At 44.6% G+C, this 24983-nt stretch overlaps 1 protein-coding gene across 1 annotated transcript in view; it reads right to left on the bottom strand.

Moving 5' to 3' along the window:
• Positions 1-24983, bottom strand: part of SLC24A3 (solute carrier family 24 member 3) — a 122113-nt gene that overhangs the window by 18180 nt on the left and 78950 nt on the right. Inside the window, exons 7-15 of the mRNA XM_072927317.1 lie at positions 20614-20688; positions 16389-16414; positions 14746-14799; positions 13085-13218; positions 10343-10503; positions 9512-9785; positions 7740-7906; positions 6819-6933; positions 5851-5963 (exon numbers count right to left, since the gene is read on the bottom strand). Of these exons, the coding sequence (XP_072783418.1) occupies positions 5851-5963; positions 6819-6933; positions 7740-7906; positions 9512-9785; positions 10343-10503; positions 13085-13218; positions 14746-14799; positions 16389-16414; positions 20614-20688 (1119 nt within the window). The remainder of the gene's footprint in view (positions 1-5850; positions 5964-6818; positions 6934-7739; positions 7907-9511; positions 9786-10342; positions 10504-13084; positions 13219-14745; positions 14800-16388; positions 16415-20613; positions 20689-24983) is intronic.

Raw genomic sequence — 24983 nt, forward strand, 5'->3', positions numbered from 1 at the left:
CAACTGTCTTTCTGTTATTTCCTATTTGCTTTTCAATTGTTTTATAGCCCTTTTCACATGTGATTTCTGTCCTTTTCCATCCCTTTTCTACCTGTTCCATGGCAGGGAGATGCCATGCATACATCACCTCCTGAGCCTCAGGAGAAGCATCTGGAATTCTTCACACCTTTTCCAGTACTTTGAGATCACCAGGAATATTTTTTTTACTCAAACAGTTGCACTTTTTCTTCCAGAAATTCCAGCTGTAATGTGTATCTAGTTTAGCCAAATGACCTTCCTGACAAACCCTTTCTTTTCCTGAATTTGACTCTGGACTACCCGCTGCTGTTTCACAAATTTCCCATGAGTCTACAGCTCTGGAAATACAGATTTAACTGATTCCATTCCTGTGGTAATTACCAGCCTACCCCATTTCTTATCATGACTTTTGGCTATGAGCACAGAAGCCCAGAAGCCTCTGAAATTTGAAAAAAAAGCTTAAGAAAAGTGTGTCCTTGATCTGTCAAATTAGGGCAGAAATCAGTCAAGCAGCCCTCTCATGAGACGAGTGGCATTTCCTGTAAGAGGCAATAGAATACATTTCCTTGGGCTATGTGAAAATGTCCAAGTTCAGGGAAAACAAGGGCAGCAAAACATCCAAAACTCACAGTAAGGGAGGAGATAATTTCAGGTTTTGGCAAAGACCAGAAAAAGAATCTCAGCTGGAGTCCTTTTAATTGTATAATGAAAAGTCCAGTCCCCTGTTCATTTAACAATAGGAAATGCCTCTTCCTCAAGAGAAAACAGGCTGCAGAAGAATCACTCCCTCATACTGCAAGGAGGAAAAATCAATATTCCCAAACTCCCCTTTGAGGACTGGTTTGTGTGTAGGGGCTGAAGCAAGGCAGAAGAATGCTGTTCTGGCTGATCATGCACAGAAGGTTTGCACATTCACAGCCTCCTCTGTCAGAGTTTGAGGGGGGCCACCTCCCAGCTGGTGTGCAGCAAATGCAAAGAAGCTGCCACCAGCTCCAGTCATTCCCATGCTGCTGTGGTAACCAAGGCTGAAGCTAAACAGCAGAGGAAAAACAATGGAAATAAAAGTTATTCTATTCTTAAGTTCTTTTCTGGCAGCTGCTTAAAGGAAAACAAGGAGCTATTGCCAAAACCCACAATGGTTTTGCTTCAGGGCCTTAATATGACAGAAATTACCCCAGTAAGAATTTCAGAAGGGCTATGCTTTGTTTCCAGTTCCTCAGCTGAAAAAGCTGCGGGTCCTCTGTATGTCTGAGTATTCTTCTCCTTCAGTGTCTCTGCCTGACAGTGGAAATTCTGCCTAAATCCTGCATTCCTGAGGTCTTGCCATGAGACAGCAGTCTAAGCAAACTGGAACTTCAAACACTGATGCATTGCTGCATGTCTAAATGGAATTTCCTTCTTAAACCTGTTTTTAGACTCCTAAGAAAGTGTCCCTGTTTTGCTCCGTATCACAAAATTCATTTTGCAGTGGGTACGCTATTCAGAGTATCATGCAGGAGCTATAGCTGGAGAGACCTCCTGTAATGTTAGGAGGATTGGCAGGGACACTTTTGCTCTACTACAGTATAATCATCCCAATAATAACTCTGCCACAAAGACAGGGAGCCAGCTTTGTCCTAACATACCATTCACCCCAGTGCCTTGGAATTTAACAGTGAAAATCAACTGGTCAGCGAGGAGCAAAGCAGTGAGGCTTCGTATCTCCATGTGTGCTTTGCAAGCATTTGCTTCCTTCTGGACTCTCTGATGCCTAAATACGATTGCACTGGGATTATTCCTGCAGTACTCAAGCTGCTTGTTTGCTTGGAAGGAATATCAGGTCTCTCAGACTTCTAATGTACTGTCAAATTTTGCTGAAACTGCCTGAAGTTATCAGGCAAAGGAGCAAACTGCACTGACATGATTATACTCCCAAATGCTGATGTGATCAAATCAACCTGGCTCTTTATCCTTAGGCTAAAATTCCTGTTCTCTAAAATACTGCTGGATGATGCCTGGTTTACATGCAAAAAAATATTCCAGAGGAAAGCAACTGGATAGAAGAAAAGGAGCAAACATCCTTCCACTCTGCGTACACCAGGTGCACTGGGGAATGATATTTACTGGATTACAGAGTCAGCAAAGTGTCCAGGACTTGATGCTGGAAGAGAGGAGAGAGTGAATATGTCAAAGGACTCTCAAGGTCCAGAGTGATGCTGCTTTTCCTCCAAAAGCCCTGCTGGCCTGCCAGATTAGCTGTGTACATAACAGAAGGCAAGAGCAGCTGCAAGAGGGTGGCCAAGTGAGCAGTGGAGATGGAAGTACCAGTGGGAAGCAGAGGAAGGCAGAGTTAGTACCCGGACACTAATGAGTGTTCAGAAACCCTTCAAGGACCCTTGAAATAATAAATATATGGTTGGGTTAAAGACTTGGTGTTGTAAGAACAGAAGGGATCTGATGTGGAAAGTTTAATCCTGAATAGATCTGCCTTTTCATGGAAAAAGGGTCGGTAGCTTGGTCCAAGCCAGGAAGTTTGGAACTGACACTTGAGCTGAAGGCAAAGGGTGAGGCACTTGCAGTGTAACCACATCCCTAGGGGAAGATGTTTAATTAAAGCAGGAACAAGGAAGAAAACCTCCTTTTCTAGACCAGGTGACAGATGCTTCCAAGATGTAGCCTGAGAATCATGAGATGGTTTTGCTCTCCCTTCCTGTAATAAGGAAGCCAGAATAAAAGAAATACTAAGCTGAAGCATATTTAAATACTAATATAAATAAAATAAATACTAAGCTGACAATGGGGCTGGGGAAGCGGCAGTCAGAAGAGAGACGCTCAATCAAAATGCGATTTAGCAACCCAGCATCAGGATGTGTCTCCCGGGATTCACAGCTTATTTCCAGTTCTGACATTGACCTACTGTAAATCCAGCAAGCCCATTCGTCTCTCTGACAGGTCCCCCCTTGCTCTTTTCCTGATTCATTCTGTTAGATCACAAAGCTGCCTTTTCCCCACTCAGACACTATCCTACGGAGTAAGCTTGTTTAAACAAGTCCCAATTCCACGTGAAGCCACTTATAAAGACTGCTTTGAGGAGTTCCCCTGTTGGAGGAGATACTACAGAGACACATTTGGGTCCTGCCAAACACCAAAGGAACAGTACTAAATCCTGTACTATTAGCTCAGAAATCACCTAGTACTTTCAACTCACAGTGATATTCATCAGTGGACAACCAGGCTGGCCTGAGCCCAGGAGCCTCAGTGCAGCCTCACTGCCTGCTCATGCAAGCAGCCCAAGGCTCAGCCTGACAGACCTCAGGAACTGGAGCTCCACGTCTGCTGCCCCCTCTGACCTGGGTGCCAGGGGTGATGGCCACACTCCTGGAATAACAACCAGTGTCTTGGAGCTCTAGGTACTGTCACCAAAGTACACCTGACCGAGCTAATGCCAGCCTTTGCTAGCAACATTGTAATACTTTAAAAATTAATTACTAATAACTGGGTAGCGAAAGCAGACTTGCTTTGTTTTAAAGTCCAATTACCAAGAATTTGGAGAGAAATCCAAGAAAAGCAAGTGAAACCTCTCTTTTGCTAATTGTGAGGCAGTTTCCAAGACTACTTTTTCTAACCATGTACAGTGGACATTTTGGGTATGCAAAACAGTAATGATACTGTTATGCCTCCATGAAAGCTGGCTGCTTCTGTTCAGCCACTTGTTTTCATCTTTTTTCACAAAAATATAGATGAGCTACAGATAAATTGCTCATTAAAGAAAGGGATTTTATTCCTACAGCACTGCTTCCTTGTGGCACTCCTATATTCAAGAAGAGGGAAGATCTGAGGAACTAAAGGCTGGTCAGCCTGACCTTGATCCCTGGGAAGATGATGGAATACATGATCATGTGAACCACTTCTAAATATACAAAGGACAAGACATGTTAATTTATGGAGGGGAAATCCCGCTGACCCTGCTTGACAGTCTTGTATGATGAGGGGGACTTGTTGTGTGACATTGTTTATGTTGACTTTGGCAAGGCTTCTGGCATTCTCTCAAACATCCTCGGAGACAAACAGAGGAAGAACAGCTTAGAAAAGTGGACAGTGGAATGGCCTGATAAGCATCCAAAGCACCGTGCTCCAAGCCCAGCTGGGGGCCAGTCACTAGAGCCTTATCCCAGGGGTCAGGACTGCTTAGTGTCTTTTTTAATGAACTGGATGATGGGGAGAGAGCAGGCTCAGCAAGTTCACAGCCCACAGAAAACCAAGGAAGGTGGCTTATGCTCTGGAGGACTGTGCTGCCATACAGAGGGAGCTGGACAGGCTGTAAAAATGTGCAGGCAGCAAACTCATTAATATCCACAAAGGGAAATGAAAAGCCCTCCACTTGGGAAGGAATAACTCCACATATCAGCATGGGGCTGACCAGCTGGAAAGCAGCGTGGCCAAGAAAGACCTGTTGATCTTGGTGAACACCAAGCTGAAGTGAACAATGCACCCCTGTGCCATCAACAGCATCCTGAGTGACATCAGGAGAATTGTTACCAGTAGGGAGAGAAAGATGATCCTTCTCTGCTAACATCTGAAGTGTTTGATCCAGTTCTGTGCTCCTCAATACAAGGAAGATATGCACTTCTTGGAGCAAGTCCAGTAAAGGACCACAAGGAAGATTTAAGGGATGGCAGCATCTGACATACAGAGAGGCTCAAAGAGCTGTGACTGTTCAGCCTAGAGAAGAGAAGATTCAGGGGGAATCTTAGCCATGTGCATAAATACCTGATGGGAGAACACAGAGAAGGTGCAGCCAGACTCTTCTGAGTGTTATTCATTGAAAGGACAAGAGGAACCACACAATTTTAAATACAGAAATCCCATTATAATATAAGAATGCTTTTGAGTGTTGAGAGTGGTTAAAAAACAAAGCAGACTGCTGAGAGTGGCTGTGCAGACTCCATCCTTGGATGTACTCAAGACCAAACAGGACAAGGTCCTAAGCATTCTGCTCTAGCTGACCCAGCTTTGAGCAGAGGGCTGGGGACTAGACAGTCTCCAGAGGAACTTGTCAAGCTCAGCAGTTCTGGCATTCTCCTGCCTTTTATCTTTGCATTCACTCAGTGACTGTAATCAACAGTCCTCTCTCTGCCCTACACTATTGTCTGAGTGGTGTCCAGGTAACAGCAATCACCACAGCAACTTCCCTCTAGAACTCTGTGGCATCTCCTGCTTTTACTTCTCAGAAGGAACCTTGCAGCAACTCTGGGGCAGAGGTTGGCTCTTTTATCACTTGGGAAGTAAAAGATAAGTTCATTGGTGTTTGGTAGTTTTGTCTTATACAGGAAAGCTCTGCAGAGTTTCCTGCTGATTGTCATGCTCTGAAACATCCAATTATTTAACAGTTTCCTTCACTTTGCAGTGTGTTAACAGTTTAGTAATGCCAGAATTTTTCTTAGTAAAAGCCCTACAGATCTCATCTACATTTTATATTTCACTGGTGTGTTTATCCCCTCTGCCTTATTAAAGATAGGGTCATTCTTACTTGGAATATTATTCAAGAGTATGAAAATCCAGTGCACTCTAGTAAGGTAGCTTACTTCAGCACAGACTTCTGTCTTCAAGGAAGAAATGGAAGTACTTGTCCTCAAAAGGATGGGAAAAGTCCAGTGACAATTAATTTCTACTTCTCACATATCATGAATGAGAAAATTACTTGTTTTTCAAAAAAAAAAATCCATAGAATTTTGGACTCTTTTTTTTCCCTATATAGAACTGGCTTATTAAAAATAAATAAATAACTAGATAAATAACTATATAAATAAATAAATAAACAGTAACAATTATGTAAACAAATGTAGGACTTACGTATGATCCATAATTCACTGCTAGGGTCTGCAAAGCCCATGGAAGGCCTAGGCCGATTAAAATATCAAAAACATTGCTTCCGATGGAGTTGGACACGGCCATATCCCCCATACCTGCAGGAATGAAAACCACATACACTCAGACGTATCTCAGAAAAGTCCTGCAGCATTAATCTGAGGTAATCCAGGCAATTTTCCCTGATTAAGGCCAAGATTTATGGAAGATGCCCCTCACTCCCTCTCTTCCCTTTGCCCCCCCCATCATACAAGGACAGCAGGCTTAAAGGGGCTTAATCCATGTTCCAGGATCATCTGAGAATTCTCCTCCACTAATCCTCTGCTGCTGAGGGAACTTGCTGTGCTGGCTATGACCTGCCAGTTCTCTGGTGCCATATTCAGGGGGACTTTCGACCTTTTACTGTGACCATGACACATGAGCTTCTGTATTGGATTGATTGCAAAACGTCTTTGAGTTGTCTGTTCAGCAGCTGCTTATTTCAGTGATGAGCCATTGGTTTTGCTCCCATAAAGCAGTACTGGCTACTTGTTTTCCTCTTAACACATCTGTTGTTCAGGCCACAAATATGGGGGAGCTGTTTTCCTTAAAAACAGTAGCATCTTCCAGTCCTTACGACTGAGATGAAAAGCTGGAAGTTGAACTGAAAGATCCTTATGCCATTAAATACTTCTATACCACTGATATTCAAATTAAGAAAATCACTGTGATTATTGAGGAAGGCTTGAAGTTGACAATACTGCCAGAACTTGTTTCACACTTCTGTTGAGAACTTGTTAACTGCTTTGCAATAGCAGCCCAATTTATTTCATTCTTTGTTCTTGCTTTAAATTCCAGGTTTGTGGAAAGAACTCTATATATTCTCCTGTTGAGGAAACATCTGTGCTACCTGAAGAGAAGCAGAATGTCAGGACACACTTCCATAGCAGGATGCCATCCCTGCAATGACCCACCTTGCCTGGCCACAATAAGGCTGGCCATGCAGTCTGGCACGCTGGTTCCTGCTGCCAAGAAAGTGATGCCCATGATTACGTCTGGAATTCCCAGAGTGTACCCAATGATTGTCACCTAAGGAGAGTATGAAATAAACTGTCAAGCTGTTTAAAAGAATTAAGACCCAAGACCAACTTGGCTCAAATCTGCAAGATGCTGTGAGACAGAGGGCATCTTTCAGTGCAAACTCACACTTCCTTTAAATAGAGGCAGTGACAGGCTTTTTTGGTATATTCCTCAACTGGCAGGGCATAGCACTCACCTGCTGTGTACTCCCTCAGGTTACTTGTTCCATACATTTCATCCACAGTTTTCCTGATACTAATCTGGAAAAGAGACTATATGGTCGCTCACTACCCTGGGTAACTGTCTCCTGATCTTAGATTAAGTTTGTAAACATCATTATATACAAATACTAGCTAAGCAGACACAAAACCACCCTGTGTTTCTAGTTCTGCAGGAATTTGATTGAATGTCATGCTATTGTTCATGCTAAGTTTAAAGTGTTATCATTCACAACTCCATGTCTCTCGACCTTGCTTGCTCCAAGAGAATGAAAAGTTGTTGTGGCCAGATTGTCACTCAGCACCCCTCACATTACCCTGCAGGACTAGGAGATGTTCCATTGCTGCAGCTGTAATTGTTGCCCAAGGTAAAGAATCTGGATTAAATGCCAGCCCTAAATCAAGCTCAAAGGCCATGGCTACTGGCCCCTAATTTTCTTCTCTGAGTGTGAACAGATCCAAAAGAAATAGAAGCAAACCTAAGGTTTCTCACCTGAAAATTCAGGTGTGTAGAACTTCCTATGCATTTCTCTAGACTGCCAAACCCCCTTCTGCTGCTTCTCCCAGGCCGTGGTTTCTGGGTTACTTGGTACCTACCATCCACACCATCATGTAAGAAAAAGCTGCAATCCACAGGGTAGAAGAAGCAAAGGTGACCATGAACCATTTTTCCAAATGGGGTTTGTTACAATTGGGCACTGTGAAGTACAGGACAAAATTCAAGGGCCATGTGAAGACCCACTTCAACATTTCTATCTTGCCAGCTGCCAAACAACAAAAGAAAGGGAAACAATCACAAGACACGTCTGCTGTATTTCAGAATGCTATTAACATTAACATGCTAACATGTTCTAACAAGATGTCAGGGACATCTCAGCCTGTTATGCCAACATTCCTTGTTCAGAAGATAATGATGTAATGGCAGATAGGAGGTCAGAGACAGGCACAGGAGTATGAAGGCCTTCCCTGAGAGTTTAAATAATGGGTCAGACCATATGTGCTCCCCCTCCTCTTTAGTCAAGTTCTTACAAAACCACATAAAATGCAAGTCCAAGAAAGACATCTGATTCACCTTAAATCACCTAATGAGAGGGTACAGAAAAGATGGAGGCAGGCCCTTCACAAGGGAATTACAAAATTCTTTGCACAAGGGAATTACAAAAGCCAATTGACTCAACTTCCAATAAGGGAAATTCAGAACAGACAGTACATTAAGTTGTGCATTTTCTCATTTTTCCTACTGGGGTCGGGGGTGAGGGGGGTGGGGGGCAGGTGGTCAAACATTGGAACAGGTATTCAAAAGTCTGTGGGATGTCCATCCTTATAGGTAATAAAACTTAACTGGACACAGGCTTGGAGGAGGACCTGCTCTGAGCAGGGTTTGGAACCAGAGATCTCTAGAGGTCTGTGCCAGCCTGTCACATACTATGAAAGTCCACAGGACATCTAAACTACTCTCTTTAAGGCTCAGGTCTTTTCCTCATTCAAACTACAGAAATGCTGTTTGAGTGAGACCTGAACAGGAGTTCCCAAAATTGTACCTTGCCTGCAAAGGGCAGGACCACTCCCTACAGTATTCCAGCTCATCTGCAACACAGCAAATCTTGCCAGCTATGGCAACTGTGGCTCAAAGGCAGGACAGGGATATATTATGATCATACCAGGACCACAGCCCTGATGTGGTAAGAAGCACTAGGCTAAAAGGAGATCTCCATCCTGCAGGTGCAGTGCTCAGCAGCCTGAGGCACACATAGGTCCTCACGAGTCATGCAGCTGCTCTGACTTTCTAAGCCCTCCATACAGAGAGAGAAGCACTGTAGCAGTGACTAGTGAACAGCAGCAAAGCAGAGGCACTCAGGACCCATCCTGTGTCTCTGCTTCACATCAGTATCACTAGTGCCTTGTCCACATCAGTACTGCATTGTCCAAGTGAGGTAAGAGCACACCTTACCTCCCAGCAAAGGTATGTCCTAGCCATGGACATATCTGATCTTTACTCAGGCTCCTTGCCAACAGCCCAGCCACCCTCAACTTCCTCCACAGTGAGCAGAGATCCATCTCTCCAGGGAGTGAGCCATGTTTTGGGGGCAGAACCCACACTGTGGAGATTGCTGTGTCTCCCCTGTTACTGTAACAACAGCACAGTGCCAACACAGGAGCTGCAGCAGAGGTGTGCCCAACCTCAGGAGTCTGCACCCTGAGAGGTTCCTGCTGCTTCCCAGTTCCCCATCTCTTTTACATGTGGCCAGGAGCCTCACTGCAAAGTGAAAGCTGATGGAAGCTCTGAGAGACACTTCTCCCCCTACATCAACCTGCAATGCTTTCCAGCATATCCAAACAAACACCACACAAAAGCAGGAGCTTCTTACTGGGTAGGTCAAAAGGTGTGTATGGCCCTTCATGGTCATCGTCATCATCATCATCATCTTCTTCTTCCTCATCGTTTTCATTGTTCTTGTTATCCTCATTCTCATTCTCATTCCTAGCCTCAGCCACGTCCTCATCCCGCTGTGTGCCGCTCACACCACGCTCAGCAGAATTGCTGGGGCCTGTTCCATTCTCCACCACATGCTTGATGGGTATTTTGATTGCTACTTCTGACTCACCGTTGGTGTAAGTCCTGCTGTTGATCAGCCTCTGTCTCTGTAAATAAAGGCAGTCTTGTTGAAAAGTAAGACTTTTTTAAATTTGAGGGTTTTTAAGCAAAAGGTAGGAACAGAGAAAGAGAGGTGTGTAGATGTTTTTAAAAAATTATCTTTAAAAGCAAAAAGAATGATTTTCAACAGATACAACATGATGCTTGCTTGCAGACCACTAGAAAAATCTCACATCCACAACTTTTACAAGTGAAGGTCCAGTGTCTGTGGAATTGACTCCAGGAGTACTCCAAGACCAGCGACATGCTAAGCGCTGTCTTGGGGTAGTACCATACTATTAAAAAAATCTATGCAGAGGGCACCACCTGTGAGCTACAGCTACATAGTTATGTTACGCAGTAACATAACTGCATAAAAACCCCTGCAAAAATCTCCAGCTGCACAGAGAGCAAGGCAGGTTCAGTGAAGTCAGTGGCAGAAGGATAAAACTTGGGAGAGCACTATCAGGGATCCAGAAGAAACACCAGTTGCATTTCAAGCTAAACACTGCTACAGGAAAATGCAAATTCAGAAGGAGTAAGGTGGGGGAGATAAAAGACACACCTCATTGATTAACATGCGGCTGGCCATGGAGAGACGTGTTTTGGGAGGGAAATGGCTGGTTATCATGATCCGGAGCCCAGCCTCGGAAAATGAAAGCTGGTGTGGGTAGGCAGAGAGCAGCTCATCAACCATGATCACAGAGGCTTTACGGTGGAAATTTCCTGCAGCCAAGGAACAAAAACAAATTGAGACCTTCTTCCAGCAGTCTCTCCCTCTGCTCTATGTGGCTCTAAGAAGAATGAACCCATGGGTTCCAGAAGTTCTCTGTAAGAACCATTCCTTCAGCTACATCATCTAAAATAGGCCTCATCTGTCCTTAATTTCTGCCTTCTACACATCTTATGTTCCTGTTTTTAAGTAAATTGTCAACATAGTATGACCAGTTAAGCTCCTTACAGAGAATTAAATCTGCTCTGCACAGTTCATCACAGGCCTGTGTTAGGCACACCACTGCTTCAACAGCAGCTATCCCACCAAGGCACTTACTTCCAGTTGCAACCTGCATTTCTGTGAGGGTATTGTCCTCATTCACCGCTAAATGTGCTCTTTCAAGGTACCAGCACAAATGAAAAGAATGTTCCTGCACTCTGGGCTTGCAGCTCATGGCTGGGAACTGCCACCAAATCCAGCAGCAAATGCATGTGCCAGAGCAATCCACAGTGTGGGAGCAAAGGGACAGGGAGACAGAGGCGGGTCCCTGATCATGCTCCACCTGGGGCACAGTGCCGATGCCCACTGCCTCTGAGGTTCATCTTTCCGTCACCTAGATGACACCTTGGGCTGTGAATTCTGTGCCAGGACTGGGACTTGGCAGCAGGGAAACCTGAGGCCTTATCCAACACACTTCTGCACAGGTTTATTAAAACCAGTGTTAAACACTGGCAAATGCTTTGTGCCATTACCATTTTTAAATATCACTGTTAGTCTTACAGAAGACTATCTCCTCGGCCTTTATGTTAATTTTTTTTTCCTACTGAGGCTTCCATGGAATAGGATAGATATGTGAGGTCCTCTGTATTAAAAAAATAAAAATGCAAACCAACAACAAAAGCCAACCACACAGCTTTTCCTTGTGAGTCTTTCCAACTGGCACTCGTTGAATGGCACCTGGAAAAACTGCCAAACACAGAAACCTTTCTGTTTCAGACTTTTTGGTCCTCTGTTCAGAAAAGGTTTCAGAAAAGGCCTCAGAAGACAAACAGTGCCTGAAACTCCCAGGCATCCAATTGCAACAGGTGCTGTTGGTGGCCCTATATCTCAGGCTGGGATGCAAAGCAGCACCACTTGCCTCTTCAGGTCTCCCATGGCCCAGTCCCAAGGAAATACAGGAACAATCTGCAAGAAGATGAAGCAATCCTTTCGTCTTCCTTCCTTGGCCAGTGTGAGTAACCACAAATGTCCAAATCAAAAAGTAATCAGCAGAGTATGCAAAAAACCCATTGGGGGAACATTTAAACCAAATCCCACAATCAGAACTAACCTGAGGCCACTGGGTAAAAAGTTGGATGTGCAAGGTCTGAGATTGTGCTCACTGAGTTTTCCCAGTCCAGCTTTCCTGGTACAGAAGTGTCAGCATAGTTCTGCTATGGAGAACTCCAGGTGACAGAGAGCCATCCCCAAAAAAGCAGCTTCCCCAAATCAGAGTGCACAGCACTGCTGACAACCTTCACTCTGAAACAGGCCTGTAAACTGAGAGCTGGCAGACTCGTTTGCTAGTGCAAATAAACCCCACTACACTTCATGCTTAACTGCTTATTGTATACAAACTATGCCTCTCAAGCTCCATTTGCAGGAAAAGAGACCTAGTTTTGGTTGGTTGGTTGGTTGGTTGGTTGGTTGGTTGGTTGGTTGGGAATTTTGATAGACTAGCTAAACAAAAAAGGCAGCCCATCTGTGGTCAGAGACCAGGACTATTTTTCACAAGTTGGAGTTTCTTCTCAGGGTAAGTCAGTGCCTCAGGAAAACAGGAGACATTATTCCTGAGAACAGATACATATACATCCCAAGCAGATACTGCACATGCTTGTTGACTGTTTTAAAGACAAAATAAATCCACTGTGAATACAGTTTAGGACTTCCTTGCAAATGCAGACATTGAACAACTGTTGCTGAGCTATGGGATGGGGGAATTTTTTTTAAGCTGAAGAACTACAACCGTTTTTATACATGATCATGACTAAAGTCAAACTGGAACATATTTCAGCCAAAGTGAAATACCCCTAAAGACCACTTACATGGAAAAGCTGGGCATGGTAAACCCAGCATGTGCAGTAAGAGCACAGTACCCAGACTCACACATAGTCCTCACCCTTCCTTCACAGGGGATAAGTGTTCACTGGTCTATGTAGGGTCTTTTTTCTTGCTCAGTTGATGTCCCTTTGGAGTGGAGTTAATTTTAACTGGACATGCTGTAAATGGGCAACTTCGGTGCAAAGTAACAGTACAGGAGGAATTAAAATGGCTGTACCAGGCTGGATAAGCAGCCACTGGGCCTGAAGAAGTCCTGGCAGCCAAGCAACTTGTCCAGCAGCAAGAATTAGCCACAAGAGGCCTCAGCCAACTCCAGTGGCATAGGTTGTGGTGGCTGGGATCACCACCCCGTGTCCCCCATCTGGGAGAGGGGTTCCAAAAGGACCACCTACCCCCTCCTATTTTACAAGAGAGCAGCAGCTCCCGCCATGTGAGCAGGAAGAGAACACCCAGAATTATGCAAGTGACAGGATGACTTACTGGAACAGTTACCTTTCTTTAGTAACACCACTGTGGCATCACAGTTGCTGTTGTCATCCATTTCTGTGTTACTTGCTAAACCATTAACCATATTTGCAGGGCTTTTTGTCTTCCTCTCAAAGAAGTGATGTATGGTTGAGTTGTACCTGCACAAAAAAACCAAACTCAGGATGTATCTTTAATTCTTGACAGTCTTCTTTTCCTAGACTTGTATCCTGTGCAGTACAGCTAAGGGAAGGAATAAAACTCCTCTGGTTTTGAGGATCCCAGAGCTCCAGCTAAATTGTACATCACACAATCTCTCTATACCCAGAAGGCTATGAAAGATAGAAGCCATGGATCTTGAATGACATGCATGTTTATGTGTTAGGTGTGATGAATATTCTACTCATGTATCATGAGTAATCTTTGCTTGTCATCATCCAAGTATATTTTTTTATCATACAATCACACCTGATGATCAGCATTATCTTACTGAGAGGACTCAACCCAGAAACACATCACCTTATGCTAAATTCATCTCAGCTTTGGCAGGGGTGGGGAATAATCCTTGCTTCTTGGAGCATCTGGGAGCTGACACAAATATGAGCCAAGGCTCTCCCCATGACACTCGGAGGCAAGGGTAGACCCCTATAAACACGTGGCAAAAGTCTTTAACTAGGCTGACAACCTTTCAAGCTATATCCAAACAGGTCCGAAAAGTCTGTTCACATTACAAGGTTGTTTCTAAAAAAAAAAAAAAAATTTGCACACATTACAACTGTCTTGCTGGTCATTTAGTTGTTCCAAGAGTAAAAAGCTACCCTCCATGTCAAAATTTCTAATTAATAGATGAATTCTGACTTGTGTTCCCTTCAGTCAGCCTGAGTGTTTTGCTATTCTGAGAACCGCTCTCACAATATTACTCTATTCATCATTTCAAAACAAATCTCTAGTCTTACTTGTGGAGACAAGACCACTGGTGTGTTTGGCAGCTGGAAGGTTTGTTGAATGTTCCAGTTTGAATCTGTGTTTCCTTTCCACTGGCTTTTGAAAACAAGACAGGAGGAGGTGAACCAAACAGCAGAACAGACCAGTTTTACTAGCAAGAACTTTTGTGGAAGAAGTCACACAGGTAGACTGCACTGTGGTTTTATCACGATCTCCAGGCAAGCAAGAACTGCTGCAGAGCTTCGTGCCCATGAAAAGTAGACTGGAATCTCACTCCTGCTCATTTCCGGGTAGGAATGCTAAAGTGAAGTCAGAAGAGACACTTTGGTGGGACCTGAGGATAGATCCAGGTTTCTGCCACAGGTTTGCTGCATTAGCCTTGGTCAGTTCACACAGGACAAGACCCGTAAAGCACAGATTCACAGGACAGTCTAAGTTGGAAAAAACTTCCACAATCATCAAGTCCAATGTTAATTCAGCACTGCCAAGCACACTGCTAAGCCATGTCCTTAAGCACCATTTTACACTCTTTTAAACCCATTCAGGGATAGTGATTCCACCACTGGCCTGGGCAGTCTGTTCCTGCACCTGACAATCCTTTTGGTAAGAAATTTTCCCTAATAGCCAAGCTAAACCTCCTCTGGCAGAACTAGAGGCTGTTTCTTCTTGTTATAAGGGCTAGGTGAGGCAAGGAGAGCAAGGAGCCTTAGAATTTAGATAAGCTGAGGACAGATTTGACTTACTTCATTATAAAGATGTAGATGACATACATCAGCACTAAGACTAAGGACTCCCACCTGGAAACAAGAGCAACACAAACACATCAGAGCAGGGCATAGCATCAGCGGCCCCTGTTCAGCCACTCCCCCATCTGACACGCCACAAGTGTGCAGAAAGGCTTGACCCTCCTGTGCTGCCATAACATTCCTCTATAAAAAAAGGATGCACAAAGAAATGGCTCACACATCCATGCATGATGCCTCCTTTGTTTTCTTGACTTCTGTGATTTTACTCAGCCAAACTGACCTGTCATCTAAGAACAAGTGACAAAATCCAGGAGTTCAGTGAGCAAATTGCACACCCAAGGATCACCAACACTTCCATAAGGACAATAACCATGGGATGTGGCCAAAGGAGGGGAGCAGCCACTCTGCTCTGCCTGCAGGAGTGTAGAGCAGGATGCTGGGCTTTGTAAAGCCAATTGTGCTGAGGCAACCTGAGCAAGGGGCAGCTGGTCTGCTGCTACTGCTGCTGCATGAGTGCCGAGAATGCAGCAGGCAGCAGTTCAAACTGCTGATTAGATACTGACAGGTTTTTTCCCTCTGCTGTTTCTGTGTCAAACTAATGGAATAATGAAATTTGTATGAAAACAAATTACAATATGACTTTTAAAGTTTGTTTCTAGATGATCTCTTTCACTGTCCAAAATACTGTATTCTGCTTAGTTCCCCATGGCAAACTGCTAGTCCTTGTGGAAATCATCCATTATCAAACTACCGTATGCTAAACTCATGGAACATTTTCTCCACAAGGATCTTTATATATTGCACTAACTATATAAATGTCTCATTCCTTGTTTCTGAAGATTCAAACCTCAGCTTCTGTATGTGTTTGGGTTTTTTTTTGTTTTTTTTTTTAATACCACAGCTAAATACAACTGGCCTTCAAGTGAATTTCAGTTAAAAAAAAAAAAAAAAACAGACAAAAAAAGTCAACGAAGAAAACCAGGCCATTGCCAAGAATGGGTGTTTGAAACCTGCCTCTGAAATGGGCAAGAGCCAGTGAGGGAAAACACCAGCCCAAGCAGCTTGTCGCTCCCTAGTGCTTGTAATCCAAATGACACCAGCTGGGAGTGACACCAAAGCCAGTGCTGTCACCTCCACTGTCACCTCCAGATGTCACCACATCACCTCTGGTATGTGCCAGAAACAAAACCATGAGACCAAAGCAACTGAAAAGTATCTGCAGCCCTCCTAGATTACCATACCTACTGCACTGCACTTTAACACATTAATAGGGATACTTTTTAAAATTATTTTAACTGGTCATTCACTAAATTATGAAAAATCCAACTAAACACTTATTTATGTCTGCTTGGGTGGCTCCTTCTTGCACATCCACAGCTCTGCTGATCACACTGTCATCCCAAGACTGCATACAGAGGGCACTGACTACTGCCACTGTACTAGGAACAGTCTGATTTTCCTGGGCTTTCTTCTCTAGCTCAAAAAATTAGTTACTCTAGCCTGTCTTGTGCTGATGTTTCTCACACAGCAGCAAAAAGCTGCCCTGCAGAGCTTTTTAGCTTTCTCCTTCTCATAAACACTAATTATGGCAGCTTTTGTGGTATAACCAGAAAAAATGAAAATAAAAGGCATTCACTTACCAGGAAACTCTTTCATCATAAATAAACTGTGGAGAAAAGATTTTAAAATAGCATGTTATACACAAAACCACAGTTGAAAACAGCACATCACCTGAGGCAGAGGACAGAGTAAAGCAAGCCAGGGATCACGGCAATGGCATTAAGCTCGGGTGTATTTTGGCACTGTCCTCCTGCCCAGCCTTTGAACTTCTTAACCCTTAGTTTCTCTCACTAGTCAAAGCTAGCAGCTACTCCTTTCCCAAATGCCACTAGATCCTTGTGCAGCAGTTAGAGGGAAAGTAGTGGTGATCCACAGCAAGCTCTGCAGCTGCTGCCACATCCTGCTGGGCCCAGGAAGCTGTTCCAATCAGCTGAGGTTGATCACCACCCCAGCTGACTGTAGCTACTGACAGACCCTTTGGCATACCTGCTGAGGCACAGGCACTGTGGCTTCCCCAACAGTGCTGCGCAGCCTCCTCAGGCAAGGAATGCACCTCCCCGCTGAGGGAAGGACCAGCGCCATGCTGAGGGGTGTGAGGGAAGGACCAGCACCTAGGTGAGGGGTGTCAAAGGAGAACTAGCACCATGGTGAGAGTTGTGAAGGAAGCAGCAGCACCATGGCAAGGGGTGAGGGAAGGGTCTGCACTGGCAGTGGCTGAAGGGCTGCATTGGCAGTGGCTGAAGGCTCACACTGGCGATGTCTGAAGGCTCACAGGGGCAGTGGCTGACATGCTCCATGACCAGGCCCTTCCCCTTGCTGTGCTCCACCAGCCCTGCTACTCCCGTGCCTCCAGTTCTCCTCCCACCACAGCAGGATGGCTGCAGAGAAGCTGGAGCTGGAATCGCACGCAGCCCTCATGGCCTCAATGACAGGCTGTGCTCCATTCAGCCCTTCCAAAGCACCAGCAGGCAAATGCGTGCCTGCACCAGGGATTACAGATCCATGGCTGTGCCCCAGGGAAACAGGAGAGAAAAGGAACGAGGCCCTGAAAGCACAGTGAACACTTCCCCTTAGCCATACAGCTGTAAATAGCAACTCCTGTGTGACAGCCACCTGAGGCAAGAGTTACACTGGTTACTAGAAGAAAACCTGACCACAAAACGTTATAAATTACAGTTCCCAGTCTAATATGACAAGGCCTGTTTTAGGTTACAATGTTTTGGTGTGATGGCACGTGATAGCATGTGTATTGACTTCTGTGACTAAAAATAGCACCCATCTCAATTTTGCCTCTAATGACTCTGACCATGTCCCTTCATATTAAGATACACAGGCATCTTTTTCCTTTCAAGAGAATAAGGAGTAAGTTTTGCCAAACTCTACTAGAAGACAAAGTAGCATTGTAATATTATTATAAAGTTAAAAAAATCACAGGGCTGAGTCAAGATGAATTAAGTATGGTAAATGTGTTTTATATCCACTTCTAACCTCTGTTGTTTAGAGTTCACTCTCTCTCATCAAATGGCCTGGAACAGCAAACAGGTGAGTCTATACTGCTCGATTTATTACAACAGCATTGTATTTCCTTTTGTAATGCAAATGGAGACAAAGTCATATTGATTTACCCAGCAAAATATCAAGCTTTTTAAAGTTGCTATATCTCAGCCTTGGAAGGAATGTATTTATTTCCCCTCAGGTGTACTCAGGATTAGTAAAGATACCAGTGGAGTGCAATTTTTAACACAGCACCACAGGCTGTTGTTTAAAACACCATGAGAACAAACTTCTACAAAAAATATAATTCTTCAAGATTGATGACACTATACCAGCTGCAGAGAAGTCTCAATGCCCTCTTATAGAAAAGTTATCCCTTCATACAAAGAACTGAAGCGTCTTCTAAAAGGAACACACAAATCTGATGAAGGAGGAACCACAAGCAGGTTACACTATGCTCTGCACAGAGCCCGTGGCTCATCTCCCACCTAAGCCATGGGGGACTAGAGAGTCAGAGTTTGAGGAACAATTGAGGTCCTGCCACCTCAATTTGATTCTATCTTAAAAGGAAAGGAAAAATTAGAGACACTGGGAATGCAGAGGTTCCTGGGTAAGTGAAAGCAAGGAGAAACTTCTTAAACTGAAGCAGTGTTTGACTCTGAAAGGAGAAATTTTGTGTGCCAGCAACTGGGAAGCAATATTGCATACAAAAGGGTTGGTACATCAGCTAGCAGGAAGCTAAACGCTTAAAATGTTTTCCCTGTCATCTTTCTCTGCTTTTCCCTAATAGGTGTCTAAATCATTTGCAATGATTGTTATGGAGTAATACTGAAAGACCTGGGATGTGCTCCACCTCTCCCAAGCCAAATTAGAAGATAGTGCTGTAACACGAGAATAAAAATTCTGGCAATGCCTTCAAACCTCCACTAATGCCTGGAGTGTCACCATCCTGCTACCCTGGCTGCCTGGAGGGTCTTGAACTCCACCACTGATGAGTAGAAGAGTGGGCATACATCTGGAGAGAAGCTAACTCATGGCTTAGGGAAAAAATAACCATGTACTGGTATTATGGGGTACACTCCCAAAAGAAAAGGACTCCGGCAGTTCTGTAATTACAAAGAACAGCTTACACAGAAATAAAGTATAGGAGAGAAGTCTTAGGGGTAACAGAGATGGCTGTTCTGCAAGCCACACAACTTGCTCATGATACAGGAATAGTAGATAGGAATTTCAGGGGTGCACTGGACACAAAAGAGTAGAGAATTTTCCTCCATATCCTGATGCTGCTGACAACCAGAGGAATGAACCAGCCATGAAAAAAACCCATCTTGCTTAAAAAATTTTAAACTGATGACAGAATCAACAGATTTTCAACTTGTCTGCCTCCATGCAATAAATGAAATGTGCAATCCAAGCACCAGGAATGACAACCACAGGAATGAACCAGCCATTAAAAAAACCCATCTTGCTTAAAGAATTTAAAACTGATGACAGAATCAACAGATTTTCAACTTGCCTGCCTCAATGCAATAAATGAAATGTGCAATCCAATCACCAGGAAGCCAGATGCCAGGCAGATGCCCATATGTGTGCTTCCTGTGGAGTGAACTAAGACAATGACTGCTGGTTGCCTTTAAGCTTGGGCAGTGGAATTCACTACAATTAGTATGCGTGGCTCTGTTTGCTGTTTAGCAACACTTTTTGGTATGAAGTTACTGTCAAGCTGTCAAAACAAAACAAACAAACATAAAAAAGCTTTTCGTTTTGGAGCTCATTGCTAGTAATTATGTAGAAAAGTAATTTTTCACCAGGTACAAAATAGCTGGTCTTGCTGTATGGGCAATTAAAGTACAAACAGGCTGAGAAAAATCCCCTGTTTGGGATAAGACAGAGGGCTTTGCAGCTACAGAGTATATCTGGAAACACAGGCTTGTGCAGCAGGAAACAAACCAAAACCCGCTGTTGAAACACAGTAGCCAAAGTAATCCAGACTGCAAGCGACCCTCTTCTGACTCTGAAGTCCCCTTTTTGCTGACATAGGGAAGTTAACCTCCCAAAATCACTCTTCCTGTCTTTGGGAATCTAGGGTACTAGGCTAGGGTGGGGGGGAAAAAAAGTGCAATGGCTACCTGAAAACTCAATTTTTACATTTCCTGGCACTGTTTGGTATTGGTTGCAAAGGTAATGCTAAAATGACAGCAGTTAACTCTTGTGACAACTTTTTTACACGGAATAGCCCAATTCTGAGAGATTTGGAGCATTTTCTGCGTTTGATGGAAATCAGGGTAGGCACAGCACTAAGAACTGCTGAAACTGTAGTTTTTGTTTGAGGACTTGCTGTCAGCGTGCACTTAACCTGCCCCTATTATGTGTGGAAAAACTAACCTGCATGTTTTGTCGTAGGTGTTCAGAATCTCTCTCCTCTGGGCACAAGTGCTGCCTCCTTACAGGTTAGTGACCTGTATTTCAGGAAGTCATGAAGGCTACTGCCAGGAGAGCACTGACCCACCCACTGCAGGGCTGCCCGGAGGCTCAGAACGTGGGTTTAGCTTGGCACCCCACGTCTGCACTGGGCCACCATGCCCTGCCCCAGCTATCCCTCTGGGGTCTCTAGACACTCCTCTATCTCCTGCCCTTGGACCAAGCTTCCCAGCAGAGCCAGGGAGATTACAAGCAGTTTTCCACAAGAATAAATCCACGTGAGTGCTTGAGCTGAGATCTCAGCTACACGACTGTTATGCCATGGCAGGTTCCCTTTAGAGATGGCAGTAGACATGGGCTCCAACAGATGAAAAACCTTCAGAAACTTACCACAATGAGTGCAACAACAGAGAGCGTGTAGTAGATTGAATCTCTCAAGAGACTCCATGACGACAGTGCAACAACCTGGGGAAACAGGCAAAGAGAGGGTGTCAGCTAGGCTCTCGCCAGCACGATGCCACACCAGCAGTATGTGCCCTGGTTCTGCCCGTCACTCTGCAGGAGTTGTCCCCAAGCATGCTGGGAACTCGAGGAAGAGGCCTAAGAAAGGAAACACGTTCTGTAGCTGCTGGGGGAACAGCTGCAAGGGAGACAGGAACCATCACATAAAAGTGCCTGCAGACTCAGCTGTCCCCCACGTCGGGCTGTGTGTCCCCATGCAGTCTGTGAGGGCTGCTGCTTTACAGGAAGGGAGGGGCTCAGGCTTTCGCTTTACCAGCAGGACCACACTGATGAGCATTACTACAGCTCTGTGTCCCAAAACACAGGTTTTGGGACAAACACTCAAGTCAACACTCCAGCAAAGTGTTACAAACAAAAACCAGGAATTTGTATGCAATGGAGAATAAAAAGGGATCACTGTGCAGTTCATGTCACTTGACACCTTCCAAAGCTACAGAAAGGAGGAAGAATTCTCACTGCAGGCTGCACGAGCCTGCAACTCAGATCTCAGAAGAAAATACCAGTAAATGAGTTAATCTTTAATTTCATCAATAGTATTCAAAAGGACAGATTAAAAGCAGTCATGTGTGGGTAACATCTTCAATATGATTCTATTTTTTGCAGCTCTAGGAAGTCCCCTCAGTAGAAGCTTCTCCTCATATCTGTATTTCCCAGTTCTGGAGAGCATTTCAAACACTCTGGATCACATCCTTCAAAGGTGTAAAGCTGAAGGAGGAAGATGGGAGATGGTTCATTTACACTGATTTGGATCTGAACATATACATTAATTTTCTGACTGTACCCTCCAGTCATGCTTGTGCATGAATTCAGTCACATGAACAGTAACACCATTTTCAGTTCTATTTCAGTGTCAGCAAAAATAGTTTTCCAAATTTCTCTTCATAATAACTCTTAAAATATTGGAATTTTCCAAAACTGCAAATGAAACAAATGCTGTAAAAAGATACTGACCATTATCTCTACAGTCTCTTAGTAACATGGTTTTCTAAAAAATTTATATAATTTATGCCCAGTGTAAAGTCTCTTTATGCAACCATTTACAAGTTAGAAACGTCTACATGAAGCAAAAAAGCAGGCTTTTAAAGCCCTTGGATCAAACCAGATTTCTACCAGCTGACAATACATTTCAAGGCTCACAGACATAGATGAATGGAGATGCTTTCTGATGGAAATTTCCAAATGTAGGAACATGGAGCTGGGTTCATAATTCTATTCGTAGATCCTCAGTTAAATCTCACATTTTACATCAGTGTGCCCCTTCATTCTGATTGAGCAAATTTTGCAAGAAAGTTTATGGAACAATTGGACATCATTTCACTCAGCTTTCAGGATGCTGCTTAAGGTCCTCTGCACTTGCTTCAGCATGGATGCATGCTGGTGGGTATTTTACAGCTGCAAACTTCAGCTCTGCACACAGAAGTCACATTACTGAAGCAAAGGACAGCCCTCACAGGAAAAGGCTCTGGCTCATAACCGCTGTCCCTGGCCTAAGGGGTGTCACCACATCTGTGAAAGGAACATGCCTGGCCACAAGGAGTCAAGGTAGTCTTTCTCCTGTTCTTTGATATTCTACAATATCAAAGGATTTTGAAGGTGCAGGATAATATTTTCCCAAGGAATTTTCTTCAGACACCTGAACGAGCACAGTAAGATCCAGATGCCTAAGTGCAGCTTTCTAGCAGGGACCCACTGCACAGAACTGGTAGACCAAGATCTTGTGGGAATCACGAGGACTCTTGTACTGATTCCGGGTCGGATTGTAGGGGAATGTGCTCAGGCCTGGCACCTGTACAGGCTGCTCACATTTCACAGACATCAGAGTGGGTCTCCCTGATGCAATAACTGTCAGGCAGTTAAATCTCAGATGTCTTTAGGGCCCAAGTCATCTAGCTGAAGTTTCTCAACCATTTGATCCATGTGATACAGGGAAGCCACGCACATAAGGCAACTGTGCACCAAGGGTGAAAGGAGCTCATGAGCACTGAGAGTAATGGCAGTGCTCGGCCTGCTGGTCAGAACCACGTCCTGAGGCAGAACTACCAAGCTCCTGAAGGTCTAAATTGTGCCTTGCAGCCACCAATGACTCCACATAAATCTTAACATGCTGGAAGACACCGAAACTACAGCTCAGCAAGACAGAAAACAGGAACGCAATCAGCTTGGGTTAAAACATTATCAAATTGGAGTTTTAAATCAGTAATACTGTCATACTGTAATCCAGCAGTGAGCTGGTCTTGTGGGAGCTGAGCATAAGGAGGCATCTGCAGAGCCACTGATTGTCAGTGTGATGACAATTCCTCCTTTTGAAGTGAGTACCCGAAATCCAAACACCAGACAAGTGCCTCTTAGCTGTCCCTTGACCACTTAGTGGTGACTGAACTCAGTTCACCTGAGTTGAAAAGAAAAGCTCTGAAGTCAAGGCTTGAATGAGAGCATCCCTTGATGGCTCCACACAAGACACACTGAGCCTGCTCCCCTGCATGCTGCAGCATCACTCCTAAGGGTAAACTTACCCATAATAGCTACCCGGTTTCTCACAGGTAAACTTTCACCCTGCAAAATCCTACATATAAAATTTACTGCTCAGAATGCTTACTTCCCTTTTGATGGGCTGAAGAGCAGAAAAATCAAGATTTTCTCAGTTCTAGCTTGATTTCTGAGGCTTGTAACCACTAAAACTGTGGCACTATGCAGCACACACGACCTCCTCCACTTAGCACACATGCAGAGATCAGCCACCAGAGGGAAAATCTCCCCTGAAATCAGACACTGGTGTGTCTGCTTCCTGTAGCACTGAAGTTGGCTCAGGGCAACCAGGACCTCAGTGGCAATATGCCCCACGCCTCATCCTAGGACTTCACCTTTTATCCTCTGTAAAACTGACCCTTCTCTCCGCTGCTCATCCAAATTGTTTCTCTGCTCTTAGGAGCATGGAAGCTCTTCTCCCATCCAGGAGATATCCATAACCAGAGGCTACCCAGCTGACTGTTTTCCAGCCTGCTCTGCCCACAGCAGCAATGGGCCCAAGACAAAGCACATGTGGCAGAATAGGGCTGCTGCTCCCTCAGCAAGGATATCAGTGCTCCTGCTGCAGGAGTCCAGAGGCATGTGCATTCCTGAGTATTCTGGCTGCTAAACTTCCAGGGGAAGCATGTAATCACATCCATGTTCTTCAGGGATCTTCTTCACTCTGAGTTGTTTTGAGGGTTTTCCTCATCTCATGCCCAGTTCTTTGCTTGACATTCTCAAGCACTGATCAGCTACTAATACTGCTGGGAAATGCTAGGCTTTGGAAGCAGTCTCCCTAATCTTGTTTCTCTGTTACCCTCTGGCACAGAAGGTCTAGCTTTTGAGGTATTAAGAGCTAATAACCTAATTTGCCAATGTAGAGAGGCAAGAATGCTTGGACTACAGTGTCAAAAGATTAAAGACAATCCCTACAAGCAATTAGCCTTAAGAGTCTATGGAGGCCAATAGAGATGGTCCAGCAGTGAATCCACCACCATCAAAAGGCATCCAGAAGCAGAGAACCTGGGTCAGTCCTTATGCTGCACCTCTTTGATGTGGATTGCACAGAAGTGATTAGGGAAGCTCTTACACCACCCGAGCAGATGCAGGGATCTGGCTTTTGAGCGCTGGTCTGTGCTGCCTGAAAAGCTGCTGCTCGCTGTGATCCCTTGCAAGCCCCTGGCCCACAACAGCTGGCCAGCAGCGCACTGTGTCAGCCCTCTGGGTGAGCTGCAGCCAGATGTGCAGTGGAACCTTCTCGCACGCTGCTCCTAGTTTGCAGGAGCTACCCTCGGAGCCAAGCAGGGGCCTTCTGAAGCCTGTTGGGGTCCCCTCCAAAAAGGGCTGTGCTCCTGACACTACTGCTCTGCAAACCCTCAATGCAATTTCAAATCAGTCCCATGGTAACATAGCACAATCTCATGCCAAAGCAAGAGAAATGACCAACTGTTGGCCACTGTTACAGGAAGCAGTGAACTCAGGTGGAAGTCTGGGAGAGATTTTCAAGGAATCAGGCTGGCCACAGTTTGCAATTAATCCACGTCTTATGCATTCAGAATTATACAAAATTAAAAAGGTCTCTACCTCAGGTATCAGGGCACAAGCTCTGCCTTTAAACTTTGCAGCTGATTATTTTGCTCAGCTCAGGTAATTCCAAGGACCTGGCCACCTGCCTGCTCATTCTCACTGGTCAAGGTATCAGTGAAGCATCAGATTAATGGGAGAGTGTG

This window comes from Taeniopygia guttata, chromosome 3 (assembly GCF_048771995.1).
Source record: "Taeniopygia guttata chromosome 3, bTaeGut7.mat, whole genome shotgun sequence".
NCBI lineage: Eukaryota > Metazoa > Chordata > Aves > Passeriformes > Estrildidae > Taeniopygia > Taeniopygia guttata.